The sequence below is a fragment of the Pleurodeles waltl genome, chromosome 3_1 (assembly GCF_031143425.1).
Source record: "Pleurodeles waltl isolate 20211129_DDA chromosome 3_1, aPleWal1.hap1.20221129, whole genome shotgun sequence".
Classification (NCBI taxonomy): Eukaryota; Metazoa; Chordata; class Amphibia; order Caudata; family Salamandridae; genus Pleurodeles; species Pleurodeles waltl.
This window is the reverse complement of record NC_090440.1, coordinates 974,071,753-974,097,855: the sequence shown is the minus strand read 5'-3', so window position 1 is coordinate 974,097,855 and position 26,103 is coordinate 974,071,753. Positions and strand designations below refer to the sequence as shown.

The window sequence follows — 26,103 nt, the reverse complement described above, 5'->3', positions numbered from 1 at the left end:
CTGCAAGCCTGTAGAGACAACGGAAGATGACAACGGCTTTGGCCCCAGCCCTACTGGCCTGTCTCCGGACTAGAAAAACTGCACCAGCGACGCATCCAACAGGGACCAGCGACCTCTGAATCCTCAGAGGACTGCCCTGAACCTAAGGACCAAGAAACTCCCGTGAGCAGCGGCTTTGCTCAAGAAACAGCAACAATCTTGCAACTTTTAAAGGACTTCACTCTTCCTGCTGGAAGCGTGAGACTTCTCCCTCTGCACCTGACGCCCCCGGCTCGAGATCCAGAGAACCAACACCACAGGGAGGACTCCTAGGCGACTGCGACCTCGCGAGTAGCCCGAGATGACCCCCCCTGGATCCCCATAGCGACGCATGCAGAGAGAATCCAGAGGCTCCCCCTGACCGCGACTGCCTGTAACAAGGGACCCGACACCTGGACCAAGCACTGCACCCACAGACCCCAGGACCAGAAGGAACCGAACCTCAGTGCAGGAGTGACCCCAGGCGACCCTCTGCCTAGCCCAGTTGGGGGCTGGCCCGAGAAGCCCCCCTATTCCCTGCCTGCACCGCTAGACTGACCCCCGGGTCTCTCCTCTGAATCCAATACAAAACCCAACGCCTGCTTTGCACACTGCACCTGGCCGCCCCTGTGCCACTGAGGGTGTGTTTTGTGTGCCTACTTGTGTCTCCCCCCCCCCCCCCCCCCCCCCAGTGCTCTACAAAACCCCTCTGGTGTGCCCCCGAGGACGGGGGTACTTACCTGCTGGCAGACTAGAACCGGAACAACCCTGTTCTCCATAGGCTCTTTGACCTCTGCACCTGACCAGCCCTGAGCTGCTGGTGTGGAAACTTTGGGGTTGCCTTGAACCCCCAACGGTGGGCTGCCTATGCCCAGGAACTGAGACTTGCAAGTGTCTTACTTGCCTCACAATCTAACCAATACTTACCTCCCCCAGGAAATGTTGATTTTTGCACTGTGTCCACTTTTAAAATAGCTTATTGCCATTTTAACAAAAACTGTATATGTTGTTGCTCTAATTCAAAGTTCCTAACTTACCTGTCTGGAGTACCTTGCATTTTATGTATTTAATTCAAATCTTGAACTTGTGGTTCTAAAAATAAATTAAGAAAATATATTTTTCTATAGAAAAACTATTGGCCTGGAGTTAAGTCTTTGAGTATGTGTTCCTCATTTATTGCCTGTGCGTGTACAACAAATGCTTAACACTACCTTCTGATAAGCCCACTGCTCGACCACACTACCACAAAATAGAGCATTAGAATTATCAAATTTTGCCACTATCTTACCTCTAAGGGGAGCCCTTGGACTCTGCACACTATCTCTTACTTTGAGATAGTATATACAGAGCCAACTTCCTACAGGGAGGATGTGTGGGTCTGTAAGGAATATGAAGCTCGATTTTGCCTCTACCAGACAAGGCATTACTGAAGGTAAGTAACTTTTCCATCTGATAGAGAGTTCTAACTGCAGATGCCTTACCTGTGAATAAATATCCAAACAATACCATTCCCGGAGGCAGATGTGCGAACCAAGCTCAGACAAGTAAGTCCTGTGGGACCGAACGGGAAAAGTACCCATCCCTACGGACCTGACTGTCCAGGCAGTAGTGTCTGGTAAGTGTGCAGAGAAGACCATGCTGCCGTCTGACAGATGTCAAGGACTGGAACTTCACATGCTAACGCAGTGGTCGCAGCTTTAGCTAGGGTAGAATGAGCGTGCACTACCTCAAGAGGTTGCTTTTTTACCAGTGTGTAGCAGATCTTAATGCAAAGGATGACTTATCTGAAGATGGTCCGCTTCTGCACTACCTGACCTTTCTTCGCATCCACATTCCCTACCAAGAGTTGGTCAGCCTCCCGGAACCCTTTTGTACGATCAAGGTAGAACGTCAACGCTCTTTTCTAGTCCAGGCAGTGGAGTCTCTCCTCTTCCTTAGAAGGATGGAGGGGTGCGTAAAAAGTAGGAAAGGTGATTGGTTGGCCTACGTAAGAGTGTAACCACTTTTGGCAGAAAAGAAGCCCTAGCGTGAAGCGATCAATAGAAAGGTAGGATGGCTTAGATGACGATGCCTGCAGCTCATTCACCCTTGGGACAGATGTGACCACCTCAAGGAAGGGAGTTTTCAAAGTAAGAAGCCTGAGTGGACAATTGTGGAGCAGCTTAAATAAGCGCACATTACAATGGTAAAAAATGTAATTCAGATCCCATTGGTGCATTATGAATGAGGATGAAGAAAAAAGATGTATAAGACTTTTGAGGAACCTAAGTACAATAGGAAACTTAAACAATGAAGGTTTATTAGGCAACCTTAAGAAAGCAGAAACAGCAGACAAATATCCCTTAAGAGTGCCTAGAGCAGAGCCCTGCTGGGCAAGGGAATAAATAAACAACAGGACGTCAGAGAGAGGTGCAGAAAAGGGTTCAACAGACTTGTCTGTGCACCATGCCACAAACTTCATCCAACGACAGGCATATACCATTTTGGTGGAAGGTCGCCTGGCTACCAAGATTACATTACAGACTTCGGGAGGAAAGTTAAAAGCGGTCAACTGTCGCCACTCAATCTCCACGCAAGAAGGCGGAGAGTAGACAGGCAAGGGTGTAAATCCCTCCACTGTTACTGCGATAGAAGATTCTCCTGAATGGGCAGTCTGATCGGAGGATTGATGGGACATGCACAGCAGCCGGGATACCAAACTCTCTGTGCCCAGTAAGGAGCCACAAGGATTACTTGTGCCCGGTTGTCCCTGATCATCTTGAGAACTCTTGAGTAGGAGTGGTATGGGTGGAAAGGCGAACAGGAGGCCTGAACCCCCACTTGAGACAAAAAGCGTCTCAGGGTGATTTCCACCTTGGAAAGTCCAAGGCGAAAAACTAATGATAGTGTGTGTTCTCCGCAGATGAGAACAGATCTAACCAAAGGCCCTCCCCACTGCTGTCAGCTCTGGCGTTCAGAAAGCCTGCCAGATACTGAACCACCAGGGATAAGCCCTGCTGTTCCAGCCATGTCCAAAGGTGCAGACTCTCCTGACCAAGTGTCTGCGACCCCACCCTGCTTTTTGCAGTACCACATGCCAGTAGTGTTCCCCATGAACACCTGCACGATTCTTCCTCTGAAAAGAGGGGAAAAAAGGCTTTTAATGCCAGTCGGATTGCAAGGAGCTCCAACAGGTTGATGTGTTGGCTAGTTTCCGCTGGTGACCAAATGCCTTTGATCTCCACCTAACCCAAGTGGCCGCCCCATACCAGGAGTGATGCATCTGTCACTACTGTCAGATCTGGTTAGGGAAAGGAGAGGGTTCTGCCTCTGACCCAATCGTGGTTTGTTAAACACCACTGCAAATCTTTTGCAGTTCCTTACGAGAACTGGACCTTGTTGAAGATTTTTCCCTGACGCTGCTCCCACTGGAACTTCAGGTCCCAAGGTAGAGCCTGCGTACTATTCTGAAATATGTCACTAGCACGATGCAAGAAACTATGAGGCCCAGCAGCTTATTCATTCTCACCTAAATCCAGGATAGTTGCTGAAACATCGGTATCATAGCTGAAACACTCTGGACAAGCCGCTCAGGAAGATAAGCCCAAAACTGCAGTGTCCAGAACAGCTCCAATAAAAGGGAGCGTCTGAGAAGGAGTCAGGTGTGACTTTGGCATGTTTATAGTGAATCCCTTCAGGAAGGTCACTCTTTTTGGCATGGTTACCCCCACCTTTTGCCTGTCAGTGTGTTTAGACCCCAGTGATTGTGTTCTCTCCTCTAACAGTGGTTACCCTGTACCTTTTACACCCCACAATTAGCATACTGGTGTACCCTTGTCCCTAGTATATGGTACTCAGGAACCCAGGGCATTAGTGCACCAGGGGACCCACATGGGATGCAGCATACATTATGCCACCCATGGGTGCCCATGCAAACTGTGTTTGCAGGCCTGCCACTTAAGGTTGCGTGAAAAGGTGCACGCACCCGTTCACTGCTGGTCACTGCACCAGGTCACTAAGTCACCCCTATGGCAAGCCCGTTCAGCACAAAGGGCACTGTGCAGGTCCCTGTGTGTGAGGGCACCACTGCATGAGCACAGGTGTCCCTACCAACTCCAGGTCCAATACCCAGAACTTTTTAAGTGGAGGGAAGCCATTTTACCTGTGTACTGGCCACAGGTCAATACGTGTGCTCGAGCAATATTAGGAACCGAGGCATGCTTGGTATCAAACTTGTTGGAATCATACCCAAATACCAATGCCAGTATTTGTGGCATGATTTGGCTCCTTAGAGGACCCCCTAGTATCGCTCTAACCAGTATTCCAGGGTTTGAGGACAGCTCAAGCTGCTGCCAGCCCCCAGACAGGTTTCTGCCCTCCTGCTGCTTGACCAGCTCATGTAGAAGAAGGCAGAACAAAGGTTTTCCTGTGGGAGAGGGAGGTAACACCCTCTCCCTTGGAAAAAGGTGTTACATGGCTTGGGAGAGGTAGCCTCCCCAAGCTACTGGTAGGCTTTGAATGGCACATTTGGTGCCCTCCTTGCATAAACCTGTTTGCACCAGGACAGAGACCCCAGGTCCCTGTTCTAACGTGAAACTGGAGAAAGGAAAGAGGTGGCGGCTTTGACGTCACCTGCCTTGCCTGGCCAATCAGATGCTCCCAGAGCTCCCTTTCAACCTTGGAACCAAGATGGCAGAACCCAGGGACCCTCTGGAGAAGCTCTGAGCACCACCCCTGGGATGGTGATGGACAGGGGAGTGGTCACTCTTCTTTCCATTGTCCAGTTTCACACCAGAGCAGGCACTGGGGGTCCCTGAACCAGTGTGGACTGGTTTATGCATGGAGGGCACCAAATGTGCCCTTCAAAGACCACCAGTGGCTTGGGGAGGCTACCCCTCCCAAGCCAGTCACATCTATTTCAAAAGGGAGGGGGTGGTACCTCCCTCTCCTAAAGGCAATCCTTTGTTCTGGCTTCCTGGGCTTGATCAGATCAGGCAGCAGGAGCACAGAAACCTTTCTGAGGTGTGGCAGCAGCTTGGGTTGCCCAGAAAACCTAGAAGACGGGTGGTAGCAATGCTGGGATCCTCTAGGATGCCCCAGAGTGCATGGGATCATACTTCCAATACTTGCAACATTATTTGGGTATGATTCCGACATGTTTGATACCAAACATGCCTAGGTTCAGAGTTACCATTTTGTAGCTGGACATAGGTAGTGACCTATGTCCAGTACACACACAAAATGGCGTCCCTCCACTCACGAAGTCCAGGAAAATGGAACTGGAGTTCGTAGGGGCACCACTGCTAGTGCAGAGGTGCTCTTCCACACAGGTATTTGCACCCTGTCTTCTGGGCTAGGAGGGCTTGCCACAGGGGTGACTTACAGTGACCTGGTGCAGTGACCTGTAGTGTTAAGTGTGCATGCACCCTTTTACACAGACTGCAATGGCAGGCCTGCAGAACATTTTGTATGGGCTCACCATGTGTGGCATAAGGCATGCTCAGCCCATGGGGATCCCCTGGTACCCCAATGCCCTGTGTACCTGGGTACCATATACTAGGGACTTGCAGTGGGGTGCCAGTATGCCACATGTAGGAAGATAACCAAGTTAGAAGGGAGTGAGCATAATCACTGGGGTCCTGTTAGCAGCATCTCAGTGAACACAGTCAAACACACTGACAAACAGGCAAAAAGTAGGGGTAACCATGCTAAAAAAGGCTACTTTCCTTCCCAAGGTAATGAAACCGCCAAAGGACCATGGCCCTAAAACCCGGGACAGTAAACACCAAAAGGCAGCCTTGGCTTCGAAGCACTCGACGACCAAAGCTCAGCCTTAGCTCTAAGGGGCCACATGGATTTCGAACAAGGGATACCAAGGAGATCATGGTTACTTCGAAACCCCCATCATCACCATCTAGTTGAGTGAAACCGAAAGAGAATGTGAAAGTTTCAGACGCAACAGACCTGTTGACGCCGATAAAGAGAATGATGTTGATGCCGAACAAAAAGCGCTTGAGGTTAAACGGATAAAAAGAAGGCCTGAGGCTGAAATGGCTACTGTCCTGCAAGATATGAAGGAATTGAACGAAATTCCTACTAAGCCTTTGTCGTCAACTGAGACGGAAGGTGACCAGTCTGCCCTTGAGGCCTCAGCAATACTGGAAGAGTTCTACGAGTTCAGAGGGGGCGAAGAAGCTGCAGGTTTCGATGAAGAGTCGTGGCAGGACCTCAATGTCGACTGACCAGAAGGAGTTGACAACTATTTTTAGAGCCCATCACGTAGCCCTCTAAAAAACCCTCAGAAAGAGGGCTCCAGAAACCTATAAGGTCCAGTTAGAGGAGGAGAAAGGAGACTCTTGCTTCCTCCTAGAAACATTGATGCCCTCTAACAAGGGGAATTTGTATGTGCAGTGACCTGTAGTGAAAGGGTGCATGCACCTTTTCACGCAGGATGCAATGGCAAGCCTGGAGTCACATTTTGCATGGGCTTCCACGGAGGCACAATACATGATGCAGTTTATGGGGAACCCCTGGTGCCCCAGTGCACTGGGTACCTAAGTACCATTTACTAGGGACTTATATGGTGGTACCAGCAAGCCAATTGTGGGGTGTGCAAAGTCCTAAGCAACCAAATTTAGAGGGAGAGAGGACAATCACTAGGGTCCTGGTTAGCAGGATCCCGTGAAAACAGTCAAACACACTGATAGCAGGCAAAAAATGAGGGTAATCATGCCAAAAAGAGGGTACTTTACTGCATAATGAGACTACTGTAGCCATACCTCCTTCTCTGCTGATGGATGTTAAAAGAGAAACTCTAGGAAAATGTTAAAATTTGGGCCTCCTCTCCTCACAGTTTAGTCTAGCCCCTCTGTTGTGATGAGTTCCACGGGCATTTTGGAAAGAAAGGTTAAGAGGTCCCCCTCTAGCCTCACATCAGGCATAGACCTAGTGTAGGAATTAGGCCTGGTGTGTGTGGGGATCTAAGGTACTTACACCTTATACCAGGTCCAGGTATACCCCCTTAGTGAAGTGTAGGCAGTGTCTAGAAGCCAGGCTTTATAGAGGTAGCTGTGGATGAGCAGCCACAGCTTATTTAGGAGACGTGCAAAGTTCATGCAATAGCACTGTGGTCACACAGTACTTGCACACATGAAAGAAACCCCACTATGTTACAAAAATGAAGTTACTTTATTTTAATGACAAACTACCAAATTTGCTAAAAATGCAATACTCCCTTAGGAGGTATCTAAACACACTAAATATCTATACTAGTAATCAGAAATAGGAATAAAGTGAGAAAACAGTGCAGATATAGACAGATATAGATAACGAATAGTGACGCTAGGGGAGCCCAAACCATATACTAAAAAAATGGAATGCGAACACAGGACCCCCACCTAGGAAAGTGGAATGTGTAGAGGGGAGCGGGGAGTACTAGAAAACCACACAGGTAAGTAACAGTACTTGCCCCCTTCCGCAACCAGGAAAGCAGGAGTAAATCACTGGAGTTTCCCCAAACCGCTCAAATTGAAGGAAAAGAAGACACCCAGACAGGACTGCTAGAAACCAGAGGTGGATTCCTGGAGAGGAAGACCTGTGGAGAGAGGGAGACCAAGTCCAAGAGTCACAGTGGAGTCCAGGAGGAGTAGGTGCTACCACCCACCCAGCTGTAGTTGCAGAAATTGGTCGACGGTGATGAGAAGGAGGTCAGCACAGCAGCCCTGGAGATGGAGAGGAGTTCCTGAGGGATGCAGATGACGTCCCACGCTGGAAGGAGAATTGCAGTCGGGTGTCGGTGCAGGAATTACACAAACAAGCTTTGGCAAAGGCAAACGTTATGGTTTGCTAAATGAGCTGCCGGGGACCAGCAAGGCCCAGGAGGACTCAACCCAGGAGGGGGTATCAGAGGGGACCCTTACAGAAGCAAAGGCGGTGCCCATAGGAGTCCCAAAGGACAGGGGCACAAGTTGCAGAAGGAGCCCACACGGCACACAGAAGAAGGGTCCCATGCCGCAGGAGAACCATGCAGAGGGCTGTGTGTCACAGGAAGTAGTGCTGAGGGCTGGAGCTGTATGTAGCCTGAAGTTCCCCTGGAGGAGATGCAAACAAGCCTTGGCAGCTGCAAGAGACTAGGTGCACAGGGATACTGTCCCGCGGGGGAAGGCAAGGGCTTACCTCCAACAAGGTTGAACAGCTGGCAGAGAGAACCAAGAGGACTACTCCGGACCACCACACATGATGGAGGATCCACAGAACTCAGAATGAGAGACGATCCACGCAGCCAGGCGTCGTTGCAGTAGGTGCCTGCAGATGCAGGGGAATGACTCCTTCACTCCAAGGGAGATTCCTCCTTCCTTCTCGTGCAGACTGAAGACTTGCCGCCCTCAGAGGAGGCACAGCCGGGGAAATGTTGCAGAAGCTGGAAGGAGCAGTGGAAACAACGTTGCAGGAAGAGTCTTCTTCGTGGATGCAGATTGTGTCTTCCTGGAGGGTCCAGTTTCATTTCCAGTGGCTAGAAGGCGAAGTAAGGTTGTAGAGAAGTTTTTCTGGAATCTTGCAAGACGAATCTGAGGACCCACCCAAGAGAGAGCCCCTAAATAGCCATGAAATGAAAATGTCACTTACCCAGTGTACATCTGTTCGTGGCATCAGTCGCTGAGATTCACATGGTATGCATGAGCTCGCCATCTGGTGTTGGGTCGGAGTGTTACAAGTTGTTTTTCTTCGAAGAAGTGTTTTCGAGTCACGGGACCGAGTGACTCCACCTTCTGTGCTCATTGCGCATGGGCGTCGACTCCATCTTCGATTGTTTTCCCCGCAGAGGGTGAGGTAGGAGTTGTACTATAGTAATAGTGCCCGCGCAATGAAAAATGTAAGTATGTACCTATTAAAGGATTAAGTAATATATATACAAATGTACAAAATTGAAGGTAACTTCTGAACTGCTACAGGCTTCCGGGGAGGTGGGTGGGTCCATGTGAATCTCAGCGACTGATGCCACGAACAGATGTACACTGGGTAAGTGACATTTTCAGTTCGATGGCATCTGTCGCTGTAGATACACATGGTATGCATAGACTAGTAAGCAGTTAGTTCCCCATAAGCGGTGGTTTAGCCTGTAGGAGTAGAAGTTGTCTGAAATAGAGTTCTTAATACAGCTTGACCTACTGTAGCTTGTTGTGCGGATAGCACATCTATACAGTAGTGTTTGGTGAATGTGTGAGGCGTAGACCAAGTGGCTGCCTTACATATTTCTTGCATTGGGATGTTTCCTAAAAAGGCCATTGAAGCACCCTTTTTCCTTGTTGAATGTGCCCTGGGAGTAATGGGCAGTTGTCTTTTTGCTTTAAGGTAGCAGATTTGGATGCATTTAACTATCCATCTGGCTATACCTTGTTTTGATATTGGGTTACCTGCATGAGGTTTTTGGAATGCAATAAATAGCTGTTTAGTTTTTCTGATGTTCTTTGTTCTGTCAATGTAGTACATTAATGCTCTTTTGACATCTAATGTATGTAGTGCTCTTTCAGCCACAGAATCTGGCTGTGGGAAAAATACTGGTAGTTCTACCGTTTGATTTAGATGGAATGGTGAAATAACTTTTGGTAAAAATTTTGGATTAGGTCGTAGGACGACCTTATTTTTATGTATTTGTATAAAAGGCTCTTGTGTTGTGAACGCTTGAATTTCACTTACTCTTCTTAGAGATGTAATGGCGATGAGAAAGGCAACTTTCCAGGTTAGGAATTGTATTCCGCAAGAGTGCATGGGTTCGAAAGGTGGGCCCATGAGTCTTGTTAGAACCACGTTTAGGTTCCATGAAGGAACAGGTGGTGTTCTTGGTGGTATAATTCTTTTAAGCCCTTCTATAAATGCTTTGATAACTGGTATCCTATACAAGGAAGTTGAATAGGTAGTTTGCAGGTATGCAGATATTGCTGCAAGGTGTATTTTAATAGAAGAGAAGGCTAGCTTTGCTTTTTGTAAATGGAGCAAGTAATTTACTATATGTTTTGGAGTTGCATCTAGCGGTTGTATCTGATTATGATGGCAGTACCAAACAAATCTTTTCCACTTACTTGCGTAGCAGTGTCTAGTGGATGGCCTTCTGGCCTGCTTTATGACTTCCATACACTCTTGGCTAAGTTGTAAGTGTCCGAATTCTAGGATTTCAGGAGCCAGATTGCTAGATTCAGCGATGCTGGGTCCGGGTGTCTGATCTGTTGGTTGTGTTGCGTTAACAGATCTGGTTTGTTGGGCAGTTTGATGTGTGGTACTACAGACAGATCTAGCAGTGTTGTGTACCAGGGTTGTCTTGCCCAAGTTGGTGCTATTAAAATGAGTTTGAGTTTGTTTTGACTCAATTTGTTTACTAGGTAAGGAAGGAGAGGGAGAGGAGGAAAAGCGTAAGCAAATATTCCTGACCAGTTCATCCATAGGGCATTGCCTTGGGATTGCTTGTGTGGGTATCTGGACGCGAAGTTTTGGCATTTTGCGTTCTCTTTTGTTGCAAATAAGTCTATTTGTGGTGTTCCCCAGAGTGTGAAGTAGGTGTACAGAATCTGTGGGTGGATTTCCCATTCGTGGACTTGCTGGTGATCTCGAGAGAGATTGTCTGCCAGCTGATTCTGGATCCCCGGAATAAACTGTGCTATTAGACCAATCTGATGGTGGATTGCCCACTTCCATATTTTTTGAGCTAACAAGCTTAACTGCGTTGAATGTGTTCCTCCTTGTTTGTTTAGATAATACATCGTTGTCATGTTGTCTGTTTTGACAAGGATGTATTTGTGGGTTATGATTGGTTGGAAAGCTTTTAGTGCTTGAAAAACTGCTAATAATTCTAGATGATTTATATGCAGTCTTGTTTGATGTATGTTCCATTGTCCTCTTATGTTGTGTTGATTGAGATGTGCTCCCCACCCTGTCATGGAAGCATCTGTTGTTATTACGTACTCTGGCACTGGGTCTTGGAAAGGCCGCCCTATGTTTAAATTTATACTGTTCCACCATAGAAGCGAGAGGTAAGTTTGGCGGTCTAGCAACACCAGATCTAGAAGGTGACCCTGTGCTTGAGACCACTGTGAGGCTAGGCACTGTTGTAAGGGCCTCATGTGCAGTCTTGCGTTTGGGACAATGGCTATGCATGAGGACATCATGCCTAGGAGCTGTAGTATTGTTCTTGCTTGTATTGTTTGGTTTGGAGACATGTGTTGAATGACCCTGTTGAAATTGTGGATCCTTTGTGGAGTTGGCGTTGCTACTCCTTTTGTCGTGTCTATTATGGCTCCTAGATATTGCTGTACTTTGCTTGGCAGAATGTTTGATTTTGCAAAGTTGACGGTGAACCCTAGTTTGTAGAGGGTTTGTATGACTTGATTTGTGTGGTTTGAGCATTGTGTGAGCGAACTGGTTTTGATTAGCCAGTCGTCTAGATACGGGAACACATGTATTTGCTGCCTTCTGATGTGTGCAGCGACTACTGCTAGGCATTTTGTGAATACTCTTGGAGCGGTTGTTAAACCAAAAGGCAATACTTTGAATTGGTAATGTATTCCTTTGAATACAAACCTTAGATATTTCCTGTGTGATTGATGTATTGGTATATGGAAATATGCGTCCTTGAGGTCTAGGGTTGTCATGTAGTTGTGTTTTTTGAGCAATGGTAACACTTCTTGTAGTGTGACCATGTGAAAATGGTCTGATTTGATGAATGTGTTTACTACTCTGAGGTCTAGAATTGGTCTCAGTGTTTCGTCCTTTTTTGGTATCAAGAAGTACAGTGAATAAACTCCTGTGTTTATTTGTGTGCTTGGTACTAATTCTATTGCATTTTTTTGCAGTAGTGCTTGAACTTCTATCTCTAGAAGCTGTGAATGGTATTTTGTTAAATTTTGTGATTTTGGTGGTATGTCTGGAGGGAATTGCAGGAATTCTATGCAATAACCATGCCGGATAATTGCTAGGACCCATGTGTCTGTAGTTATTTTGTCCCATGCTTCGTAATATTGACGTATCCTCCCCCCCACTGGTGTTGTGTGGGAGGGGTGTGTGACATGTGAGTCACTGCTTGTTGGTAGTGGTTTTGGGGCTTTGAAATCTTCCCCTATTCCTAGGGAATTGCCCCCCTCTATACTGGCCCCGAAAACCTCCCCTGTACTGTCCCTGGTAGGTGGGCGGTGCGGACTGTGAGGTGCTAGCTTGTGTGGCCTGACCCCGAAACCCTCCTCTAAAAGGTGTTTTGCGGAAGGTGTTATAAGATCCTCTGCCCTGCGGGGAATAGAGTGCGCCCATGGCTTTGGCAGTGTCAGTGTCCTTCTTGAGCTTTTCTATGGCTGTGTCGACCTCCGGACCGAACAGAAGTTTTTCGTTTACTGGCATGTTAAGCACTGCCTGCTGAATTTCTGGCTTGAATCCAGACGTTCTGAGCCATGCGTGCCTACGGATGGTAACCGACGTATTAATGGTTCTTGCGGCCGTGTCTGCTGCATCCATGGAGGAGCGTATTTGATTGTTGGAAATGTTTTGACCCTCCTCAACAACCTGTTTTGCTCTTTTTTGCAGATCTTTTGGGAGATGTTCAATGAGATGCTGCATCTCATCCCAGTGGGCTCTGTCGTATCGCGCTAGCAGCGCTTGTGAATTTGCGATGCGCCACTGGTTTGCTGCTTGGACAGCAACCCTCTTCCCGGCTGCATCGAACTTCCTACTTTCTTTATCTGGGGGAGGTGCATCCCCAGAAGTGTGTGAGTTTGCCCTTTTTCTGGCAGCCCCTACCACCACAGAGTCTGGTGGCAGCTGAGAGGTGATGAATACAGGGTCCGTAGGAGGCGCCTTATACTTCTTGTCCACCCTAGGCGTCACTGCCCTACTTTTAACTGGCTCCTTGAAAATGTCCTTTGCATGGCGTAGCATGCCTGGGAGCATCGGCAGGCTTTGGTAGGAGCTGTGGGTTGAAGAGAGGGTGTTAAATAAAAAATCATCCTCTACTTGTTCCGAGTGTAGTTCCACATTATGGAATAGTGCTGCTCTAGCCACCACTTGTGAGTAGGCTGTGCTGTCTTCCGGTGGTGATGGCCTAGTTGGGTATGTGTCTGGGCTGTTATCAGACACTGGTGCGTCGTACAAGTCCCACGCATCCTGATCTTGGTCATCGTGGCTCATGGCGGTGTGAGCTGGCGAATGTGACGGGGTGTAAGTTGGCGAAGCCGGAGTTACAGGTGGAGGCGAGGGAGGAGGTGTTACCTTTTGTGCTGTTTGTTGCTGAGGAGTAAACTGAAGCGTTCTCTTTCGTTTGACAGGTGGAAGGGTACTGATCTTCCCAGTCCCCTGCTGAATAAAGATACGCTTTTGCGTGTGATCCACGTCAGTGGATTGCAGTTCTTGTTCAAATCTATGTTTCTTCATTTGAGAAGACATAGAATGCTCTTCAGTGTAGGAGCCAGAAACAGGGTCTGATGTCGCTTTTTTCGGCTCCGAAAACCCTGTCGGTTGTTTTTTCGGCTCCGAGGTAACCTTCCTCTTTTTCTGTGCCGGAAATTCTTGGCCTCTATGGTCTTCGGCGCCACTGTCTCGGCGTCGATCCGTGTCGACACCGAACTCTCGGTGTCGATGCTTCTGTTTAGCACTCTCTCGGTCCCGAGGAGGCTGCGTGCCGGTGTCTCGACCGGAGTCGGACGATCTCGACACTGAATGGGCCTTTTTCGGTGCCGATTGTTGGTCACCGAGAATTTGGGTGGAGCCATGGCCGGTTGGCAGTGGCGTCCCCTGGGCCTTCTTTCCTTTTTTAAGGTTTGATCTCGACGTCTTACTCACAGTTCTTGTAGAGTGTAGCTCGTCGGAGTCTGAATCCTGGATGGAAAAGGATTCCTCCTGTTCCTCTTCTGTCTCGAACTGTCGACGCTCTTTTGGCGTGGACGCCATCTGCAGTCTTCTCGCTCGACGGTCGCGCAGAGTTTTTCGGGACCGGAACGCCCGACAGGCCTCACAGGATTCTTCGCTGTGCTCGGGTGACAGGCACAGATTACAGACCGAGTGTAGGTCCGTATAAGGATATTTGTTGTGGCATTCGGGGCAGAATCGAAACGGGGTCCGATCCATCGGCGTTGTCCTCCACGCGGTCGGGCCGACTAGGCCCCGACGGGGTGCCGAAATCTACCCCGAAGGGCACCGAAGCGCTTCGATGTTCAACGCGTCGTCGTATGTGTCTATCTCTAACCGGATCGCAACGATACCGTCGAAAATCTTCCGTCTTCAGCTATCTTTCCGTTCCGAAACTCGGAGCGACAGGAACACGTCCGAACCCGATGGCGGAAAGAAAACAATCGAAGATGGAGTCGACGCCCATGCGCAATGAGCACAGAAGGTGGAGTCACTCGGTCCCGTGACTCGAAAACACTTCTTCGAAGAAAAACAACTTGTAACACTCCGACCCAACACCAGATGGCGAGCTCATGCATACCATGTGTATCTACAGCGACAGATGCCATCGAACACACTGTTTTCAGGCATTGGTAGCAATGTTGGGGGTCCTCTAAGGGGACCCCAGAGTGCATGGAATCATACTTCCAATACTTTCAACAGTATTGGGGTATGATTCGGACATGTTTGATACCAAACATGCCCAGGTTCGGAGTTACCATTATGTAGCTGGACATAGGTACATAGGACATTCTGGCACTCACAAAGTCCAGGAAAATGGGCCTGGAGTTTGTGGGGGCACCTCTGCTAGTGCAGGGGTGCCCTCACACACAGGTACCTACACCCTGCCCTCTGCGCTGAGAGGGCCTACCATAGGGGTGACTTATAGTGACCTGGTGCATTGACCTGTGGTGAAAATGGGTGCATGCACCCTTTTCACGCAGACTGCAATGGCAGACCTGCAGAGCCCTTTGTATGGGCTCCCTATGGGTGGCAGAGTAACTGCTGCGACCCATAGGGATCCCCTGGTACCCCAATGACCTGGGTACCTAGGTACCATATACTAGGGACTCACATGGGGATACCAGCATGCCAATTGTGGGGAGAAAAAGGTATAGTTACCAAGTTAGAAGGGAGAGAACATAACCATTGGGGCCCTGGTTAGCAGGATCCCAGTGGACACAGTTAAACACACTGACAGCAGGCAGAAAATGGGGTTAACCATGCCAAGAAAGAGGGCACTTTCCTACACCTCACTATTTGCTATTGCATTTACCAATGCCTATTGCTTTCTATGCTAGTTACTGATTGCTAATGTATATATAGTAGTGTATTTACTTACCGCCAGGTGGGGTATTGCCTTTTCAGTATTCAGGCATTTGTGTTACTATAATATAGTACCTTTATTTTTGTAACACTATGTGGTTCTTTCTTGTGTGTAAGTGCTGCAGCTATAAGCTTTGCATGTCTCCTAGATAGGTCTTGGCTGCTCATCCACAGCTACCTCTAGAGAGCGCTGGCTTCCTAGACACTGCCTAGACTTCACTAATAGGGGATACCTGGACCTGGTATAAGTTGACAACACCATAGGTGCTCACCACACACCAGGCCAGCTTCCTACACAAAACATTTCAGCAAACTCAGAGAGATAAAGAGGCAGAATTCTCACACCATTCCTAGCATAGCATGGCACATATCATTAGAATGTGCATGAATGTGGCCGTGGTATTAACTCAAATAAGCACACTCACCAGGAGAGGGGGGCTGAATTTTTGCAGCCTTCTTAGCATCAGCAGCTGCAAAGATATCTGGTGGTGGATCTTCACCCCTCTCTATTTTGCACTCAAACGCATAGAGACACTGAATATACTGTTTCTTCAGTGAGCTAGCTGCGCTGCTCGAGGTACCCACGTTCAAGTTCGTAGACAGCTCCCTCCATTTTTTGTTCTTGTTGACCTGACACGGAAAAAAAAAAGCAAATTAGACTCACCAATTTCTACATGCTGCAGCCCTAAATACCCATTAGGCATGGACCCTCTGAATCTTCTCTTCTTGTCAAAATACAACTACAAGTGTGTAAACAGCTAAGACACTCACCTGAGTCAGTCCTCCAATTTCCTTTACAGAGACATAGAGCCTGTAGAGATCGAGGGGCTTGCGCCCCACCGCAGGAAGATTGTTCATTCCCATGGCTTTCTCTTCAGTGAAGGACAGGTAACGATCCACCCACATTTTCCTGTCAGGTTCCATTCCAAGCTCATACAGCTTAGTGATTTTCTCATTGGTGGTCGTGGATGAGTTGGATTTCTGAAACAATTTTAGCAAATTCTAAGTGCAAATCCCATTAAAAAGGCTATCAGTGTGTTATGCCTCGTGCCCCAAAAAGAGGAAAGAGAAAAGTCAGAATGCAGGGGATTATAACAAATAGCCATCTGGTTTCAGGAATTGTACACAGGTACCAGCATGATCACCATCTTTAAATTGACTGGCAAGGCATAAACTATGCATCCGACAAGCCAGATGCACATGGCACATTACACTAAATTTGCTGTCTGCCCTAAAATGACACACACTAACTTCAACAGACAGAACCTCTGCACGACTGCAGACCAGCCACCTGACAATTCACAGATCTTTAACACACAACACAGAAGGTATGGCCACTGCACCGGGCATGCTCTTCTTATCTGGCAAAGCACACTTGAACACTGACCCACCAAAGCAGATACTAATGGCACCTGATGGCCTCGCATGTGTAGTGGCTGACTGGCACATCTACAACTAAGGTGTCAAGACATACCCATCTGCATCAGATGCATGTCACACTTATGTCTAATATCACTCACATCAAACACAGCATTCAATCCCCTGCCTTAGACTTTTTATCTACAAACACACACACACAGAAGGTTGTACCTTAGACTTGGGCTCAGATTTAGGAGTGCCATCAGCTTTGTTGTTCATTTTTGGTGCTGGTGTCATTTTGACGTCAGGTCCAAGGCCCATCAACTCAGGGCTGCCAGCCATCCCTAGAGAAGAAGGAACACATGTAAGAGACATATGCACACCTGAGAATGCCTTAAGACATTTAAAGCAATGCATAGGTGTTGCTTACCTGCCACATTGTTAACCATGTTGCCCCCAATAGAATAAGGTGGGCCTTGCTGATTCATCATTCCCGCCATACTGTTCATCCCTTGTCCATAAGGAGGTCCAGTCCCCATCATACCCCCTTGGTTCATGTTTGGATAACCAGGTGACCTGGAATGTAAGAAGTAAAAAGCAGGTATGCTTACAGTTGGCTATTGTGTCCAAATTAGTGTCAACACCTCCTGTTACTTTAACATATATGAAGAGACAACTTTATTTGCAGTTTCGCTAAATAAGCTTCGAAAGGAAAATGTTACTTACCATTAGACATATGTTTGAGGCATGTAGTGCTGTAGATTCACATTTGTTGCACTTGCTTAAGGTCGCCTTCTAGAGTTGGGTCCTGACTGGCACTACTTGTTTTTCTTCGAAGAAGCTTTTGGAGTCACGGGATCGAGTGACTCCTCTAAGTGATACTGCGCATGGGCACTGAGTCCTTTGTTAGATTGTTTTGTCCGCAGGCGGGAGAATAAAAAAGTGTGAAGAGAATAAGAGAGAAAGTTATTTCCATGCAATTTATCTACATATGTACAATATTTACATGTTAACAATTGCAACAGCAGTAGGCGTCCGGGGACGAGGGAGGGCTCATGTGAATCTACAGCACTATATGCCACGAACAGATGTTTACTGGTAAGTAACATTTTTTTTTCGATGGCATGTGTGGCTGTAGATACACATGCTTTGAACAAATTGTAATGCAGGCCCTCCATAAAGTGGTGGCCAGCATGAGGGAGTTGCAATTGTTTGGAAACTGCCTGCCCAACATTGGCTTGTTGAAGTGCTGGTACATCTACATAATAGTGCATTGTGGCGAAGACCATGTGGCTGCTTTACAAATATCTTCTATAGGTATGTTACCCATAAATGCCATTGAAGCACCCTTTTTCCTAGTGAAGTGTGCTCTAGGTGTCACAGTTAAGTGTCTTGCTTTAGCATAGCAAGTTTGCATACATTTGACTATACCAGTTTTTGATATGGAGTTTCCTTTGTGGGGTATTGAAAAGTTTACTTTTTCTGAAGTGTTTGGATCTATCTATATAGTACATAAGAGTCTTTTTAACATCAAGAGCGTGTAGAGCCCTTTCTGCTACAGAATCAGGTTGTGGGGAAAAAAACAACTGGTAATTCTATTGATAGAGTGATATGAAATTGTGAAACTACCTTTGAAAGGAATTTGGGGTTAGTTTGAAGAACTACTTTATCTCTATAAATTTGGAAGATTGGTTCTTCCAAGGTTGAAGCCTAGGGCACATTCACACGTATAAGGGAAGCAACAGCCATCAGAAAAGCTACCTTCCATCATAGGAATTGCAAGGGACAAGCATGTAGGGCTCAAAAGGGAGACCCATGGGCCTTGTGAGAATAATGTTAAGGTGCCAGGAAGGTGCTGGAGGTACCCTTGGTGGAATGGCTCGCTTAAGACCATCCATCAATGCTTTAATGGCTGGAACTCTAAATAAAGAAATATGCTGTCTGTTTTAAAGATATGCAGTTATAGCTTCTAAATGAAGTGGAATGGATGTGTAAGCTAAATTAGCTTTTTGTAAATGCAGTAAGTAAAAATCACTTGAATGGTTGGCTCAAGAGGGTGTTTTTTAGTTGGCAGTAGCAGCTAAAGCATTTCCACTTTGCTATATAACATTGCCTAGTTGTAGGTCTACGTGCTTTTTCAAGAATGTCCATATATTTCCTTGGTAGATGGAAATATCCAAACTCTATGAGCCATACTGATAGGTTGAGTGACTTGGGGTGCGGATGTCTTATTTGCCCTTGATTCTGTGTTAAAAGGTCCGCCTGTTGGAGAGCTTCTGGTGTGAAATTAGTGAGAGATCCAGAAGTGTTGTGAACCATGGTTGTCGGGTCCATGTAGGAGCTACAACTATCACGGTGAGGGAAGCTTGTCTGAGTTTCTGAACTACAAAGGGAATGAGTGGAAGAGGCGGATAAGTGTGAGAAAATATTCCTGACCAGCTCATCCATAGAGCATTGCCTTTGGACAAAGGGTGAGGGTACCTTGATGCAAAATGTTGCCATTTTGTGTTTTGGGCTGTGGCGAATATGTCTATTTGAGGGGTTCCCCAGTTTAGAAAGTACAGCTGAAGAACTTTAGTTTGGAGTTCCCATTCTTGTCCGTTCCTGGGAGATACTGCGCCATTTTATGTGAATGTGGTGATGAAATTGTCCATGTCCATATTGTCTGTTCAAGATGGAACAGCTGTGATGATCGTGCCCCCACCCTGTTTTTGAAGATAATATATGGCAGTCAAGTTGTCTATACGTACTAGTACTACTTTGCATTGCAGTGTGGTAGGAACGCCTTCATTGCTATAAAGACTGCTTGTAGTTTCAGGTAATTGATGTGCATGGACTGGTGAGTGATATCCCATAGACCTTGCATTGTGAGGTTTTGGACATGAGCTCCCCAAACCGTCTGTGATGCGTCTGTTGTGGGAATGATCCGAGGCAAAGTGGCCAAAAAGGGCCGTCCTTCCATAAGGTTGGTGGTGTTCCACCATTGCAGAGAGCAGTGACCTTGGCGGTCCAACAACACTAAACCTTCCAGTTGACCCTGTGCCTGAGACCACTGAGGGGAGACACTGTTGAAGGGGATGCATGTCAAGTCTGGCATAAGGTACGTTGGCAAAGCAGGATGCCATCATCCCTAGCAGTTATATGAAAGTCCTCTCTGTGTATGGGTGGTTCTCTGTTAATTGACAAATAAGGTAAAAGTTTGAACACAGGCTGGGCTTGGAAAAGCTAGCCCCAACTGCGTATTGAGTAATGCTCCTAGACAAGGTTGTATCTGAAGGAGTTGAAGATGGGATTTGAGATAAGTGATCGTGAATCCCAGAGAATGTAGGAGATTGATTGCGAGTTGAGTGTGGTGTTGACATTGTTGTAAACATGCTGGCTTTGATGAGCCAGTCAAACAAGTAAGGGAAGACATGAATGTGTTGTCATCTGAAGTGTGCAGCAACTACTGCAAGACACTTGGTGAATACTCTGGGAGCGGTTGTGACCTCCAAAAGGTAAATCCTTGAACTGGTAATGTGTTCCTGCATCCACGTATCTGAGGTATTTGCTGGATGTATGGGAATGTGAAAATAAACATCTTTTAGATCTAGTGATGACTTGCCTTGTTGGAAAAGGGGAATGACATCCTGAAGAGTGACCATATGGAAGTGCTCTGATAGAATTTGGCAAAAGACTCCGCACTCATATGTGATTAATGTTGTAAAAAAATTTTTTTTTTTTGTATATCACATATCCTTATAAGAAGCCATATTTATGATATTCCACCAGTCAAATCTTCATAAAAACAGTAAAAAAAAAAAAAAAGCCCTGATGAAGTCCGTAAGAATGAAAAGCATTGGCTATGGCTAGTTTGATTTCTACAAGAATATATTTATGGATAATGAGCGTCAAGAACAAATAAAGATTTTTTATGAAGATTTGACTGGTGGAATATCATAAATGTGGCATCTTATAAGGGTATGTGAAATACAAAATTCTTTATATTTTACAACACTGAACATATACGAAAGCTGAGTCTTTCGCCAAGTTTGTCTTACCAGGAATCTGTTCCTGGTGTTTTGAGGATTAGGGGGTTGGTCCTCAAGACTCGCGCAACATGCATATGGACTAACTTTCTACGTAATTGAGTGCAAAGGTGCAGCAGTGATCGCCTCTGCCCTCTTCTCATTCATATGCTCTGATAGAATGTAGTGATTTAACGGCCTCAGATCTAGAAATGGCCGGAGTGAACTGTCCTTTTCAGGTATAAGAAAGTACAGGGAATATACTTCTGAACCTTGATGTCTTAATGGAACTGGCCCTTTTGAGGAGAAGAGATTGCACTTCTTTCTTGATAAGAGTGAGATGTTCCTGTAAAAGTTTGGGAGTACGAGGGGGTTTAGTGGAAATGAGCTCCAGACGGTAACTATTTTGAGGAACTGAAAGAACCCCACTGGTCGGTGGTGGTATTTGACCACTGCGTAGAAATGTTGAAGTCTTCTCCTTACAGGAGAGGTGTGCGGCGGAGGAAGGTGGAGGCAACCATTGTTTGGCAGTGGAGGCGGAGCCTCTAGAAGTGGATGACTTTCCTCTGCCTCTGTTATTGTTTCCTCTATAGGAACCTCTATAAACCCCTCTGGTCTATGATTAGGAGGCAGCCTTGGTTTATGTAGAAGACTGTCTGTAAAGGATGACCTAAACCCTCTTGTAAAACCTGGGCGATGTAAAGTACCATGGGGTGTAGTGGCTTGGAGTGCCCCTATAGCTTTTGCGGTTTCATTACCTTTTTCCAATTTTTCTACTGTAGTGTCGACTTGTGGGCCCAAACAGGTGCTCTTTATCAAAAGGAACGTTCAACACTTCTTAAAATTACGCTGAAATGAATGCTGTGTGTGGCTGTATCAGCAGCATCCAGAGCACAATGAATGGAATTATTTGTATTAGCTTGTCCTTTTGCCACAATTTTGCAAATCCTTTTAAAATGCTTCTCAGGAAGATACTGAAGGAGCTCTTCTATGGTATCCCAATGCGCCCTGTCATATCATGCTAGCAAAGCCTGTGTGTTAGCAATGCACCAGTGATTGGCTGCCTGAGCTGTAACCCTTTTACCTGCTCCATCTAACTTTTTATTTTCCTTCTTGAGAGGTGGAGTGTCTCCTGTAGATTGGCTATTGGCCCTTTTGCGGGAGGTTGACGTAACAATAGAATCAAGAGGAACCTGAGCCTTTATGAACAAAAGGGTCTGTAGGTGCAGCCCTTACAAATTTTTTTAGCAACTCAGGGAGTGAAAATGCGTGCTCTTACTAGTTCCTTAAAGATCTCATTAGTGTGCTGGATCATGCCTGGGAGCACGGGAAGGAACTGACTTTCTTTTTGTGTTGTAGCAAGAGTGTCAAATAGAAAGTCTTCCTCTATAGGATCAGTGTACATCTGTACATTATGAAAAGCTGCTGCCCTAGCTATGACTTGTTGATATGAGGTAGAAGCCTCATGTGGTGATGGTCTAGCTGGGTAGAGATTTGGATCACTGGGCGTAACAGGATCTGGATCATATATGTCCCACCCATCTGAGTCATCTAAAATGTCTCCTAGGTCATGAGACCCATGTGGGGTGAGTCTGCTGGTGTAAATCCCGAGGGAGTGGGATGTGTTGGTGGAGGAGAAGGAGCTGCAGAAGGAGTTAGTGGTGGAGGGTATTGAGGAGAAGGCTGAGGAAAGATGGAGCCTTATCTTTGGTGGGCTTTTTTGGAGGTGGAGAGGTATCAAGCGCCTCTTGAAAAATACATTTTCTCTTTAAAGGAACAGAGGGTGATGTAATTTAACAACCTATTCCCTCATGAATATAAAGTTGGCACTGCTGGGGGTCCATTACTTCGAGAATTGGCACCAACGGTGAAGGGGTGGTCGAAAACTGTTCAGAATGCACAAGTGGATTTTTAAAAAACTTTTCGGCTCAGAGGCCTTTCATCAGTGCGTTGGTGTCAGCAGTGAAACAGAGGCGGCCAGTTTTTTGGTCGGTCCTGAAGTGCTTGGTACCAAAGCACAGTGTGCACTTGGTTGAGTCAGAGCCGAGGTGGAGCTACCAGAGACAGAGGTCAATGGCGAAGATTTCACTTTTTTTTTTTTTTTTGGTACCGAGCCAAAGGGCAGGGCATCCAATGCTGTTTCTCGGCTCAGACCATGGCCAGAAGGCAGTAGTGGACCAGTAACCTCTTTAGATGCAGCTTTAGCAGTATTTGTCCGGCCTGCATGGGTCTTTGTACTCATGGTCTGCATTGACTGCAATGGTTGGCTCTTGATATCGGACTGAACGTCTGAGTTGGAGTCTTGGATCTAGAAAGCCTCTTCTTGCTCCAGCTCCTCCTGTGCGTGTTCCTCCCCGAAGATGTCTGGTGTGTCGTCTGGAGTCCGAGATGTAATTTCTAGTCGAGGAGCTCGCCTGTCTCCAAGTGTCTTCTTCGACCAAAAAGATTGACACACATCGCAGGTTTGCTCTTTGTGGTCGGGTTAGGCACACAAATTAAACACCTGGTGTTGATCGTTGTGGGGAAATTTGGAATCGCATTGAGGGCAAAAGTGAAATGTAGTCCGTTTCATCAGGTCTGAATAGCTGGATGCCACATGGAGGATGCAGGCCCAAAGAAGGGCGCAGACACTCAAAGGTCAGGGGAGTCGCTATCGGGATAGACAGGGAGAAAATTGTATCGAGCCGAGAACTCAGAGTGAGAGGAACACACGTCCAAGCCCGATGGCGGAGAGAAAACAATCTAACAAAGGACTCGATGCTCATGCGCAATATCACCGAGAGGCGTCATCATTCGATCTTGTGAGCTGAAAAGCTTCCTCGAAGAAAAACAAGTTGTACCACTCCGGACCCAACACTAGATGGCGAGCTTATGCAAATGCAAAGCATGTGTATCGACAGCCACGCATTTACAATTGTACATAAAATTACATAAGCATGTCAGCTTCATATCACTTAGAACTAATCTCACTAGGGAGGTTGCTATTTTTATAAGCATGCAAATTTAATAACCTTCATGTGCCCAACAAAGAAACTTTTATTTAACTTAAACACTGGTTTCGCAGCTTCGCACTTGTACATTAACAGGGTTTGCATAATTCTGCCTTTCACTGGGAGAATCTACAGTAGCCTTAAGAAGGTTTTGGAAAAACAAATACTCAGTCACAATGGTATTTCTGAAAGAAATTTGCCAATAGGAAGTGTAAGGAAATGCCTCCTTGGCATGGTTACCCCCTGACTTTTTGCCTTTGCTGATGCTATGTTTTGAATTGAAAGTGTGCTGAGGTCTGCTAACCAGGCCCCAGCACCAGTGTTCTTTCCCTAACCTGTACTTTTGATTCCACAATTGGCACCCCCTGGCATCCAGGTAAGTCCCTTGTAACTGGTACCCCTGGTACCAAGGGCCCTGATGCCAGGGAAGGTCTCTAAGGGCTGCAGCATATCTTATGCCACCCTGGGGACCCCTCACTCAGCACAGACACTTGCTTGACAGCTTGTGTGTGCTGGTGAGAACAAAACGAGTAAGTCGACATGGCACTCCCCTCAGGGTGCCATGCCAACCTCATACTGCCTATGCAGTATAGATAAGTCACCCTCTAGTAGGCCTTACAGCCCTAAGGGAGGGTGCACTATACCATAGGTGAAGGCACCAGTGCATGAGTACTGTGCCCCTACAGTGTCTAAGCCAAACCTTAGACATTGTAAGTGCAGGGTAGCCATAAGAGTATATGGTCTGGGAGTCTGTCAAACACGGACTCCATAGCACCATAATGGCTACACTGAAAACTGGGAAGTTTGGTATCAAACTTCTCAGCACACTAAATGCACACTGATGCCAGTGTACATTTTATTGTGAAACACACCCCAGAGGGCACCTTAGAGGTGCCCCCTGAAACCTTAACCGACTATCTGTGTAGGCTGACTGGTTCCAGCAGCCTGTCACATCCGAGACATGTTGCTGGCCCCATGGGGAGAGTGCCTTTGTCACTCTGAGGCCAGTAACAAAGCCTGCACTGGGTGGAGATGCTAACACCTCCCCCAGGCAGGAGCTGTAACACCTGGCGGTGAGCCTCAAAGGCTCACCCCTTTGTTCCAGCACCGCAGGACACTCCAGCTAGTGGAGTTGCCCGCCCCCTCCGGCCACGGCCCCCACTTTTGGCGGCAAGGCCGGAGGAAATAATGAGAATAACAAGGAGGAGTCACTGGCCAGTCAGGACAGCCCCCAAGGTGTCCTGAGCTGAAGTGACTAACTTTTAGAAATCCTCCATCTTGCAGATAGAGGATTCCCCAATAGGATTAGGGATGTGACCCCCTCCCCTTGGGAGGAGGCACAAAGAGGGCGTACCCACCCTCAGGGCTAGTAGCCATTGGCTACTAACCCCCCCCGACCTAAACACGCCCTTAAATTTAGTATTTAAGGGCTTCCCTGAACCTAAGAATTTAGATTCCTGAAACTACAAGAAGAAGACTGCCGAGCTGAAAAACCCCTGCAGAGGAAGAACAGAAGACACCAACTGCTTTGGCCCCAGTCCTACCGGCCCGTCTCCTGCCTTCCAAAGAACTATGCTCCAGCGACGCTTTCCAAGGGACCAGCGACCTCTGAATCCTCTGAGGACTGCCCTGCTTCAAGAAAGACCAGAAACTCCCGAGGACAGCGGCACTGCTCCAAAAGAACTGCAACTTTGTTTCAAGGAGCAGATTTAAAGACCCCTGCAACTCCCCGCAAGAAGCGTGAGACTTGCAACACTGCACCCAGCGACCCCGACTCGACTGATGGAGAACCAACACCTCAGGGAGGACCCTCCGGCGACTCCGAGACCGTGAGTAACCAAAGTTGTCCCCCCTGAGCCCCCACAGCGACGCCTGCAGAGGGAATCCCGAGGCTCCCCCTGACCGCGACTGCCTGAACTCTATTTCCCGACGGCTGGAAAAGACCCTGCATCCGCAGCCCCCAGCACCTAAAGGAACGGAACTCCTGTGCAGGAGTGACCCCCAGGAGGCCCTCTCCCTTGCCCAGGTGGTGGCTACCCCGAGGAGCCCCCCCCCCTTGCCTGCCTGCACCGCTGAAGAGATCCCTTGATCTCTCATTGAAAACCATTGTAAACCCGACGCGTGTTCGCACACTGCACCCGGCCGCCCCCGCGCTGCTGAGGGTGTACTTTTTGTGCTGACTCGTGTCCCCCCCGGTGCCCTACAAAACCCCCCTGGTCTGCCCTCCGAAGACGCGGGTACTTACCTGCTGGCAGGCCGGAACTGGGGCACCCCCTTCTCTCCATTGAAGCCTATGTGTTTTGGGCACCTCTTTGACCTCTGCACCTGACCGGCCCTGAGCTGCTGGTGTGGTAACTTTGGGGTTGCTCTGAACCCCCAACGGTGGGCTACCTTGGACCAAAAACTGAAACCTGTAAATGACTTACTTACCTGTGAAACCTAACAATACTTTACCTCCCCCAGGAACTGTGAAAATTGCACAGTGTCCACTTTTAAAACAGCTT

The 26,103-nt window shown here is 47.4% G+C and overlaps 1 protein-coding gene across 2 annotated transcripts in view; it reads right to left on the bottom strand.

Moving 5' to 3' along the window:
- The window catches only part of ARID1A (AT-rich interaction domain 1A), a 593,039-nt gene that overhangs the window by 230,795 nt on the left and 336,141 nt on the right, over positions 1–26,103 (bottom strand). For both annotated transcript variants that reach the window (XM_069224049.1, XM_069224050.1), the window contains exons 9-12: positions 17,033–17,178; positions 16,834–16,946; positions 16,015–16,224; positions 15,669–15,873 (exon numbers count right to left, since the gene is read on the bottom strand). In XM_069224049.1, coding sequence (XP_069080150.1) covers positions 15,669–15,873; positions 16,015–16,224; positions 16,834–16,946; positions 17,033–17,178 — 674 coding nt within the window. The remainder of the gene's footprint in view (positions 1–15,668; positions 15,874–16,014; positions 16,225–16,833; positions 16,947–17,032; positions 17,179–26,103) is intronic.